This window comes from Ostrea edulis, chromosome 7 (genome assembly GCF_947568905.1).
Source record: "Ostrea edulis chromosome 7, xbOstEdul1.1, whole genome shotgun sequence".
NCBI classification, from domain to species: domain Eukaryota; kingdom Metazoa; phylum Mollusca; class Bivalvia; order Ostreida; family Ostreidae; genus Ostrea; species Ostrea edulis.
Window position 1 is genome coordinate 84,076,980 of NC_079170.1, and position 12,723 is coordinate 84,089,702.

General features: G+C 35.8%; 1 protein-coding gene across 1 annotated transcript in view; it reads left to right on the forward strand.

Moving 5' to 3' along the window:
* The window catches only part of LOC130046323 (uncharacterized), a 29,149-nt gene extending 16,426 nt beyond the window's left edge, over window positions 1–12,723 (forward strand). The window contains exons 2-3 of the mRNA XM_048883868.2: window positions 9,904–11,881; window positions 12,550–12,723. Of these exons, the coding sequence (XP_048739825.2) occupies window positions 9,913–11,881; window positions 12,550–12,719 (2,139 nt within the window). The 5' untranslated portion in view covers window positions 9,904–9,912 and the 3' untranslated portion in view covers window positions 12,720–12,723. The remainder of the gene's footprint in view (window positions 1–9,903; window positions 11,882–12,549) is intronic.

The following is a 12,723-nucleotide window of genomic DNA, read 5'->3' on the forward strand; positions in this document are numbered from 1 at the left end:
TTACAATTCTGACATCCTGTATGCGACGAATTGAACATATACACACAGGGTCTTCTCCCCTGTGTGTTGTTTTAAGAACACGTGTAGCACGAACCCAACAGGTATACATATAAACGATGGGGAAACAAATATCTTTCTTTTAGCATAACATAAAATTTACATTTTTTATTATTCCTAAAACATACAAAATAATATTTTGTTATTAATAAATAAAAACAGACAGAACACATTAATCTTGCACTCATATACGGTCATTTGTAGATCTATTTGTATTATATTTTCACTGTATTTTTTTTTAGGACACAGCTCATAGTCCAAGATAACTTATCATTATATGAAGCATAAAAATACTATTGAAAAACAATATTAAATGCTGGTTTTCTTGTTGTTGTTGTTTTTAGAATAAAAAAATTGGAGGTCTATTAAATATGCTAAATCCTAGTATATTTGATTTTAGTAGGTCCCTGATTTTATTTTTCATTTTTTCAAAAATGATGTATCCAATATACCGGTATGTAATGCGAGATAGCTATCCATAAGCAAGCCGTACTCATTTTCTGCCGACGAAAAAAATAGCTATTGTACAGGTAGTTTGTCTTAAAGGACACATCGCATGTTTTTAAACTTTTTAATTTTTTCAGCAAAATTAATTCATTTCATGCCTAAAACTACTTTACATGTGTTTTAAATGAAACAGTTTGCGTAGTTTTCGAGTTTTGAAGCGATGAAATTCAAATCTTGCGATATGCATATTTTCTTCGATATTTTACGCGCCATTATATGTGACGTCATATGTGACCTCGAGCGAGAAGATTTGAAAACAGTTGTTAGCCATTTCATAAACGGATTAGATTTAATTGACAAACAAACAATTATCACATTAACGGCTTGTAAATAACACTGCATTAGGGTGTTTTGTGCCGTTTAAGGGTGTACTTGCTGTCAGTAGAGAGGCTTTGGACTGTGTTTTTTTCAATTTTCGAAGGAAGGTATGAGGGACAAGACGTGAATATTTTTTGTCGGCACAACGACTTTGCCATAAAAAAACCAGTAGAATTTGTCCCTGTACTTTTTTAAACAAGCACTTGGACAAAGACGTAGATAAACTGCGAGAAAATGGTTCTATCGAAGCTACCCACTGTTACATATAGGCCTACGGCTTATGCTTTCCGTTCTGCTCTCAAATTCAATACACACTCGCACCAACTGACCTTCACCTTGTAACAACATATAGGCAGAACTTCGCTAGCAGTGTCTACCAACTGGTAGTTTTAAAAAAGAAATTTGAAGATAAAAGATAATTGAACTTTCAATTATAAATAATAAAATATGATATTTCCCAACTTTGAATTGAATTATAATGCTTTCATTTTTTTTTTTAAGGAACACGTACGTGTTAACAACAACACGTACAGCACGCCGCGCTCCCACTTCCTACGTAACAACGTGTAGATAACAAAAAAAAAAAATAATAATGATTAATAAAATTGCTTGAATAAAATAATTTAAAAGTATTGGGATTTTCACCATAAGTTTGATAATTTTTATTATTTTTTTCTTCTCGAAATGCACCCGTGACAGTAGGCCTAGTTGTCAATGATACATAATCGTATCATAATTTAGATCTATCTAACTTCTCCAAAATAAATTTAATAATAATTGCACTGTTTATTTTCAAAAAGCAACAACGCTAATTACAGTTGTTTACAGAAATGACATTACCATATTGTGTTTAGACAGTGATCCCATGTAGACATGCATTATTTACTCGCAGATTTCATACTCGCTTTCCTCGCTACATTTGGGCCGCTATTTGTATGCACTGGTGGATAAAAGATATAAGACTCGGGAAATTTGTTAACATCGAAATAAATGTTATCCATGGTAAATTTATTAGGCCCCTAAAACCCGAGTTTTTAAAAATATCTAACACTACTTTTACAACAAGTTGTTCGACGAAGGTCGCATATGACGTCACTGTACCACGTGACTATCTATCTAATTAACTAGGCTTTTTGAAATCGGGGCTTAGATTTAAGTCCGTATTGTGGCTAATTATCGCAATACTTCAGCGAACGAACTATTACAATTAATTTCTATAAGCATAAGGAAGACAAAATGCATATAATTTTGTATACTTTGAAAACACGATATGTGTCCTTTAACGGGTAAATAACGGTACTTCACACCGCAGCGTTTTAAATCTGCCCCGCGATGAAATCCCGCGGAGGGATAGCGCGGGAAGGATTAACATACCGCATGGGGAGCGCGATCTAATACGGGATCCGCGTTGGCCGTATTTTGGTCAAACTTCCGCAAGAGTTCGTTTGCACGCGTGTGCAGACACTATTAGTTACACAGTTAGTTAGTGACCTGATACGGAAAAATACATGGTGTGAAAAGAAAACCCGTATCGGGCGAGGCGAAGCCGAGCCCGATACGGGTTTTCTTTTCACACCATGTATTTTTCCGTATCAGGTCACTAACTAACTGTGTAACGAATTTATCACGTCGAAGACCTCTAACTGTATATGTGGGGGGTCTATATCATACAACTTAGTCAAATGTCTTTCCTTTTGACAAGGCTGCAAGTCGAACCCGACGATAAATAAAATTACTCGCCCAATACGGATTTTACTCGCATGATACGGTTTTTTTTCACGGCGTCATGTGACCAAGATCTGACCAATTAGATTTCAACAATTTTGTCTGAGGCGTGATAAAGAGGACTATGGGTAGTTGTGTGCACACAACCTCTGGCGGAAGTTTGCGATATTACCTACGTAAGACAGTCACGTGTCTTACACTAATATGTTGACGGTGCTACGGTTTGAGTGAGCGCAGCTATATGCATGTACACATATTTTGTGATGTTCATCCTTTGATCGGCTTGATTTCTGCCAAATACGCAGTTCATGAATGAAATTAGGCAGCAGATACAGCCCATTTTAGTTTTCTCCCAGGGTTTTATATTAAATCAAAAACATAAAACATACCATACATGAATGTGATTGAAATATTTTATACTACATGTATATACATTTTTTTACTGTTACCTTCATTGTGACTTGCTTAATCTTTGACGCATGACTTGTTCTGAACTGTATGCTCTCGAAGATATGAAATTTTTCTCTCGTGTGAAATAGGGGGAATCTTTGGGACAAGATTCGTTGTCTAGGATTCTGTAACACCTCGTACCAGAATGCGAATCTCGCCGCCTCGTTGGAATTTCCCAACCCACACTTGTATTAATGAAGGCCTCCATCAGTCACAATAAACCCTTACATTTTAATGAAATCCTAGGGGTCTTTCTGGAAAAATATTTGGACAGACCAGAGAGCTACATATCCACCCTTTTTTTATAATCAAAGTACCGAAAGTACTAAAATCCGGGCTCATTTACAGAACTGGAAGCAGGTCAGGAAATTTGAAATATGTTGTAAATCTTGTCAACATCATAAATTTCAGGTAAGATGCCTGGTCATGTTCATTTTGAAAACCTTACCGTTGAGAGTTTTCACTCGACTTTAAACCAAATGGTGCGGAAGACAGATTTTTTCCCTCTCACTACATGAATGTGAATTTAAAGAACCAATGTCTGTGATAAAGGTTTAAGAGAATGGAATATTTTAGTCTCATTGCGTGTAATATATGAATTTGATGAACCGATGTCTGTTGTAGTGTTTTCAGTCTCTGCAATTGACTGGAATGAGCATTCCGATGTCAATTTTATATATCAGGGGTTTTTGATACCTCTTTAAATTTATGTTGTCCTTTGAATATGAGTAGATTTTTATCTACAGATGTTTTTCTACTGACATAGTTTTACGTATTTCATCAAATACGAGGAAATGATAATAGAAGTTGCACTGTGATATTTACAGTAAATTCTCATTGGCTTGTTTAAGACAATCAAACTGAATTTCTTGAGGTGACAACGAAACTGCTAATGTTCGTGGATAAACACAAATCTCAGATAAATTGTCTAAAGCACTAAGAACGCCGACCGCAAACCACTAGCACGGATATAAAAGAAATAAGACTTTAAATTATGGAATACAATTCCAACTGCTGTTCCAACACAAATATAATCAGCTTGGAAGCAGTTTCATTACATAGAGTTGCAAATGCAATCTCTGATATCGATATGGCCAACTGCTTGTACATTATGGGGAAATTGATCCGCTCAATGTTGATTTTAATTGAAAATGTAGAAAATAAAATTGTAAAATTTCATATGACAAGGAATAGATGGGGGAAACAAAACGAACGTCTGACCAGCACGATCTCCTTTATTCCCTGTATAAATGATCCCCTACATGTAAAATTTTGTATTTAAGTGTCTTTACACAATGTACAAAAATATTTTTTTCTTCCACAACAGTCAATAGAAACACAGCACAATATCATATTAGCAGCACATCGTTTCCCTTTAAATGAATTAGAAAATATGAAATACATATCCTTTCCATTATGTTAGACCTATTGAGAAGGTTTACATGTATAAAGGCAATCTGTCTGTTGCCTAATCCTATTTATGTATATATTTTCTATATATACATGAATAAGATACTGTTTAAATCAAATCACTGCATAAAACTCTTAAACCCAATGCTCTTTCCAAGCATATTGAAAATTGTAAGTATTCAGTATCAATGTTCATGAATTCTATGCAATATCCCTTCGGCAAGTTTTTGTCCATATATACTCCATACATAGTCTTTCAATATTAATTCTTATTCTTCAGAATTATCAAAGAATTGTTTTGTTAAGTAATTGATTTCCATTAATTTGTACAAACAGGCAAACTATTTACAAAACTGAAAGATTAAGGTTATCTTCAAATATAACATTGTAATGTTCCTTGCAAAAGTATTGAAAAAAGCATAGATAAAGCATTTTATAAGGCCTATTTAAAAATCATTAAAAAAATCTCAGTTTGAAATGTAAGGTAAGAAATTGCAAAACTTCCAAAACCATAATGCCAATATTGTGAAAGCCCTCTAAAGTCGATCACATGCAGGATGTGAAAAAACATACATGTACTATCAAAACAACCTATATCACAATCGTTGTGCATACATTTATGGCAATTAATTCGGGTAAAACTTTGCCTGCAATGCCTGCATTGGTTGACTTATTTTCACCAGGACCCTTTCTTGTTTACTGTTTCAATCTGAGTGAAAAAGCCTAATATTTACTTCTTTCCTTCCTTCTTTTCTTTACATTTAACGGATCTCGTTTTACACCAATGGTCAATACAAATAAGTTAGCTAAACTTCTCATGACACATTCGCTTTCTCTAACCCACGCTAGTTTGTTTACATTTTGATGTTCATAAAAAGAAACCAGACAAAATATGTCACATGAATCATAACTATAAACTATAAAATATAATATACATTGGTTATCCAGAAACAAAAATATTGTTTATAGTTATTATTTTTCTTTAAGTATGGCTATGATTTCACACATGATATATTTTCTTTGTTTGGGATTACCTTATCCATAATAACAAGCATAATGTTGTAGTCATTGTATCTTTCTATCTAAAACACCGTCTTCCTACAATGGAACGTGCATAGGTATTTTGATCAAAGTTAAATTTCAATCTTGGTATTTCTTGCATATGAAAGATAGTTCTTTGAACGTTTTCTTTTTTTTTTTTTTTTTGGTTGTATTTATTTTTTTCAGAAAGAGGTTTTCAGCCATTTCTCTATTTTATTGAAACTGGCCTGATTCCTTGCGAAATGATATGCTACTTTTCATCTTACCGATAAAATAAATAAATTTCCCATACCGCTGTCGATGTTGAAAGATGACCGAATACAACAATAACTTGTGTTCTACTTTCCAATAGGGAATCACTATTTTTACTATGATTATAAAATATGTTAATTAGTAATCACTTTCCCTGGGTCTCTTTATGCCAGAAACGAAATGCAAAATTACCGCTATCGAATTAAAAAAAAAACCAATTAACATATTTTCTCACTATACTTGTGTCCAAACATACCTTCAAATATTCATCAAAGCCCCGTACGACTCGGAAACTCACAGCTTCAAATAATTTTGTTTGTTCTTCATACAGGGAACCAGTTCATGGCAACAAACGACAATTAACAATCATAGTGATTGGGTCCCGGTTTTAAACGTTGTATCAATTTCAACTTTTATTTCGGTTTTAATGGTTGTGTCGGTATAATAAAACGATTAAAGTATATTGAGGGAGTGGGCAAGATTTCAATTTCCCCAAAAGGAAACCTATTTTCCCGACTTGCTCTCGGGTAACTGGAATATCTTACTAACTCTCTCAATAATGTACTTTAACTATCGATCAGATTTCTTGTTACATGTATAATGTAGAATTCTCTTTATTTACACCGTGATCCTCTGCTTCGGAGTCTGATCACTATAGAGATATTGAAATATACAGATTAATCTTTTTAAGAACCACAGGGGTACGATATAGAGTCCATTTCATAAGCAGGCCCTTGTACCAATATATAGATCCAAGTCACATGTATGTCACTCCATGTTCTCTGAAGACAAGGTGTACGCTTTGCTTTTAAAAGTTGAAATCGCTACGGAAGGTCTAACTAATAAATATCATTAGATCAATAATATCCTGCACTAATTACATTCAACAAATCCTTTTTCATCTATTTTCTTTTCCTTGATGGTGGGTTTTTTTCTGAGGTCAAAAGCAAGGCTACGAGAGGATATTAGAGTTCAATATAGAAATGGGGGATGAAAATAACGAACAATGATATCATTATTCCTATGATTAATATACATTGCAAATAAACATTCTTTATAAACAACCACAAAAGTATATTATTTATCAAATTAGTTTCCACACACCATAAGGTAGATTGAGGTTTTAAACACATTTCCTTAAAACATAATGATATGCGCCATCCTAATTGTTTTTTACCAAACTACCTGTATAAATATCATAAATGAATTTATGAAAGGTGAAGATAACGAACAGTGATCAATCTCATTACGCTTATAAACAATACAAAATAGATAGTTGGGCAAACACGGATCCCTGGGTACACCAGAGGTGGGATGATGTGCCTAGGAGGAGTAAGCATCCCCTGTCGACCGGTCACACCCACCGTGAACCCTATATCCTGATCAGGCAAACGAGTTATCCGTAGTCAAAATCAGTGCCAAGAACGGTTTAACAATCGGTATGAAACACGTCAGACAGCATTTTACCCAATGATAGGTTGTATTGACAAACTAGATCGTTATTACGACCATAGAATTTGCGAAATGCTGACTTTAATCGAGACTGTTGAAACCCCTGTACCATCAAATTGTTTGTCAGTAGCTTGCCTCGATTGAAAAACTAACCATACGTAGAACAAGCTCTTGCGTACCGAATCAGTTAAGAGTTATAAACACCATATGCAGGTGATACTGGAATTTTGCTACATAAATATGGAAAGTTGACGATGGAGAAGCTGAAATCATCCCTTTTGTCATACAGTTGAGTTTTCAGTTTGCCGTTAATGTCTACTTTTAACAGAATATATAAGTATGAAGCAGAAGTTAACAACTCTCTGGTGTCTTTTATTTCGAGCTCACAAGGATATACCGAATCGACATATGAATGAAAGTTATTATTATTAATAGACAAAACATCGTCGATATATCTAAATGTCGAATTGACAGCAAGATATTTCTTCTTCTCACCAAGAATATTTTGAATAAATTCTGCTTCATATGAATATAAAAACAGGTCAGCTAACAAAGGTTCACAATTCGTGCACATGGGTATCCCAGCAGACTGTTGGAAGACCTGATCGCCAAAGACCACGAAGATATTGTCAATGAGGAACTCTAGCATATATTTATTTAAACTTCAGAGTACTTGTCTATATCAATAAATCACAACTTGTCAAAAGTTGACCATCGGGAGACTTTTAATTTTCTCATCTTTTAACATATCTACACTCTAAGTTGCATTGTCTACCTACAAAGATCGGTCATGCACAGATAGTCTTCAGGCAAATCAAGGCTATTAATAAGTGGGCAGATTTAGCTAGTGATATTATGAAATTTTCCGGTCGTCTTCGTTCGCATTTTCCTGCGAATATTCACGAGGCGATTACATGTGTATCGGACTTAAAATCCGTTTAGGTTTATTGTGGTCCACTCGGATTAAATATTTGCAACACAAATAGTATCCAGTCAATTGGTAAGTGCAGATATGACATTATTTCACATAATTTATAGACAAGATGAACAAGTGCGAACCGATTAATTACCACGGACTGACTGATTTCATTCAGGTTATGATGCACTGAGAATTTCAATTCAAACGTTTTTGTTTTGATACAAAGTTTGTTTTCTTCGGCAAGAGTTTTAAGATTAGTAAATTTAAAGTGGTAGATATGCATTCTTACGTGCAGAAAGGATATTCTCACAATTTCGTTTCATTCCATCTATCTTACTTATTACGATACATAGATATCTGTTTATTAATTTAAATTCTTAAAGATATACCGTGTACATGTATGCAGAGGATGTCTCTGTCGCTCCTTTATGTAACGTTGAAATGTAAATGTTTATCAGTGTATCAATATCAGTATGTCGAGGAAGAACATTCTTAATGTGGAATCTGTTTAGAAAATTAAAAACTAAAGTGAACATTGTCGTTTATTTGATGAATTTCATTTATTATCTTCACTTTTAGTACTTAGTCATATCTTTGATTATTAAATTACCATTGCTATTGTGATATATTTACTTATCTATTTACAAAATATGCTAAACATAATCTCCATGAGTAAAGAAGGTTTCTGCTATTTTCAAGGGACAAATGATGCACCGTCTTGTATAAAATTTAATGATATACTAACAAACACTTGACTGTTACCTGTTGCTATAAGAACCTATCGATCATTATTACCGACTACATCAATCATTGTTTGAATGACGAGAAGAATGTGGTGCCACTAGGTCAAAAAATATGATAACTTATTGCATACTTTGCTATTATTCCCCATAGTTTCTTAAATCGAGAAATTATTTGGGCATTTACTGAGCGATAAAAGTCCGCACTGTATGAAATACACGAGAACTACTTTAACTCAAACATTTGCTCCTCGCAGAAAAATGAACTTCAACCGCATTGCACCACAACATATGCGAAAAGTGGTGTGCATCAAATGTGGATTCTCAAAAATCCCCCAAACCAGAATTTGATAGTCACAAAATTTCCCCTAAATCAACAGTATCAAAAAGTATAGAACTTTCAACGCTATACACGACAATTTCTTAGAATAAATTGAAAACTAGGCTTAATTTTTTTGCTGTAGGTAAAGTACCACAAATTTAAACAAAACATATGTTTAGCGCTAAGGGCCGTATCAGTGATGATTCTTTAACGTGCCAACGCCTGCCGCGACACGGGATCTCCGTTTTTATGTTCATATTCGAAACACCTGTGACTCTCACTTCTAAATGCCGAGCGTTTGGCGAATGAGCAATCACTACCTATTTTAACGTCTTAGGTTTAACACGGCCATGACACGAGCAGGGTTTGAACTCACGACCTCCCGGTTACAAAGGGAACGAACTACCCCTGGGGAGGAGTAATCATCCCGTGTCGACCGATCACACCTGCCGTGAGCCCCATATCTCGATCGGGTAAACGGAGTAATATGTAGTCAAATTCAGTGTGTAAAGAACAATCTCAATTGGTGTGAAACATGTCAGACAGGAAATTTACCAATCACACGCTGTATTTGCAAATAAAATATATGGTCCCGAGAGAGCATAACTGACAACGGATGCTGCGGAAAATGAGTTTTATAATGAACGTACTATACGTGATAAGTGATTAAAGAAATAATGAATTCTCCCAATTTATATCATGTTTTACAGTTGAGCGCCATGGTCACCACACATATCCTAGTTCTGATGTTATCTGTGACGTCAGGATTCAGCTACACTTGCGAGAAGACAGCACGAGTATGTGAAACGTCACTGGTTATTGAACATTACTTAACAATGACTAGTCCAGGAAACCGAGCAGTATATCCCAAACAGGGTAAACTATACAACTACAAAGTAACCAATTCTTCTCAGGCTCAACAGGTGCCCGTCAACGAGATCGTAACGGCAGACGGATGGGAATCAAAAAGACTAATAGTTGTAGCGAATCGAACACTCCCAGGCCCTGACATCATTGTATACGAAGGACAAACTGTTGTGATACACGTAAAGAATCATTTACACTCAGACTCCGTCACGGTTCACTGGCACGGTTTACACCAAGCAGGTACCCCTTTTATGGATGGAGTCCCATTTGTGTCCCAATGTCCCATTGAATCAGGGCAATCATTTACATATAAGTTTAAGGCTTATCCACCGGGTACGTTTTGGTATCACTCCCATGCAGGATCTCAGCGTATCGAAGGTTTGTTGGGTGCGTTTGTTATCCGTAAAAATGAGCCTAATCCTCTTCCAGAGCACATCATGCAAATTCAAGAATGGAATCATGACTGGGATGCTGACTTGGGATATCAGTTAATGACCTACGGAATCATAGAAAACAGAACCAAATTTCAACCCTCGGAATCCCTTGACGGTAGTTTCTTCAGTCTTTTTAAGGCACATGCAGGGCTGATCAATGGTAGAGGACGATACTATACAAATTTGAAAGAGGGAATTCACAACGAGGCTCCACTAAAAGTTTTTCAGGTGACATATGGTACCACTTATCGATTTCGTGTGATCGGTGTAGGGGCTCTTTATCCATTCATAATTTCTGTTGATGACCATATCATGACAATCATAGAGTCGGATGGATATCCTGTGGAACCCACCATGGTTGACTTTTTCGTTATTAACCCTGGCGAGCGATATGATTTTACAATCCTAGCAAACCAGTCGGTTGGAAATTATTGGATTCGAGGGAAAACGTTGGAGGTTACTCGAACAACAGTCGCTGAAGCTATTTTAAGATATCACGGAGCGCCCGAGGAAGATCCCACGACAACTCCAAAACAATGCACATCAGAAAAGAAATGCATTGTCTTAAATTGTCCTTTTACCTATTTTCCTGAAAACGAACACATGGAATGTGTTCGATTCGATCAGCTTCGTGCAGCAGCGTTGGACGATCCAGCTCCTCCAGCTATTGAAGGAAAATTTCAGGAATATTTTTTGAATTTTGCTTTTCCGGGCACTGATACCTTTCCTGGATCTGTCAATGGCAAGTCATTAAAATTACCCACCGTGTCTGGTCTAACACAGCCACAAGAAATTAAATCTCAATGTGAACAGGCGGGATGTGGGGAACAGACATTATGTAAGTGTACCCATTCCATTAGTCTGCGTCATGGCGACACAATTCAGATGGTGTTCTTAAACATGGGTGTCGGCTTTGGATGGGCACATCCAGTACATATGCACGGACATTCTTTCTATGTTTTGAAAATGGGGTATCCGACATATAATGAAACTACTGGTAAAATTATATCACAAAATGTAGACGTTGATTGCAGAGGTGGTGTGCCTCAACAGAAAAGTTTCTGTAACGATGCCACCTGGAGCAATCGATCTTGGCTGAACGGAAACGTGCCTGGCTTAGAGCTTCAGAACCCACCTCGTAAGGATACAGTTATCGTCCCTAGCGGAGGTTATGTTGTGGTGAGAATCAAGGCTGATAACCCTGGATTGTGGATAATGCACTGCCATATTGAACTTCACTCTTCTGATGGGATGGCTATGCTTCTTAACGAATCTTTTCCACGTCTCCCCGAAAGTCCTTCAAATTTTCCAACTTGCGGAAATTTTGATTTATCCGATACCCTGGAAATTGATAAGAATGGCATTTCTAATCCAGAGATGCAAGAAGGTGAAGCATTAGCACTTTTATAAAAGAAAGTAATATAACTAAAGGCATTGACTGAGACTTGCAGTTAGATTAGCTTAAATCTGTTTTAATGAAGCACTCACGTTTTATGAAACATAGGCTATATAAACTTTCAATGCTCATTGAAAATTCTGCATGCAATGACCTTCAAAGAAACAACAGTATTTGAAAACCACGCAAGTACCTTAAGCTTAGATAAAAAAGAACTTTAGAGAGCAACTTATCTACGAAAGACCTGCAATTTCCCTGAATTTTAAACTTTTAATCTTAGTCATATGATTTTTGTGAGAAACCCAATAGCTCTATTAGAAAAAACACATAACATTCATGTTCTTGTTATATAAAGAGCCTGTGAAAATGCATATCAATGTGACATTTCATCATATGACAATACATCCTATTCCAACATATAAAACTTGAAATTTTATCATTCTATTGACTTAGGGAGGGGGAGGGGCCGAGAAGCTTGATCAAACATTCTTACCTTTATTCAGCTTGAAATAATGCAGTGACATAACGTGTTCTCAGTATCATTATAACGTCATCATGTCCTGTGGGTGACTTTTCTTCATCAAGTGAATATAACGCACAGTGCATAGAAAAGGAATGCCATCATATCATGGAAGTGTACATTCTTTTTTCTGTTTCAGATACAATCCCTATGGATAGGTTCTACGTAGTTGTTGGCATTCTGGCGGGAATTGTTCTCTTGCAGTTTCTGGTTATTATAAGCATGCGCATCTCATCTAAAAGGAATGAATCCGGAGATGGAGACAAAGAACAACATTCAAATGGCGCCACAAATTCTGCTTTTAGTTAAGAGA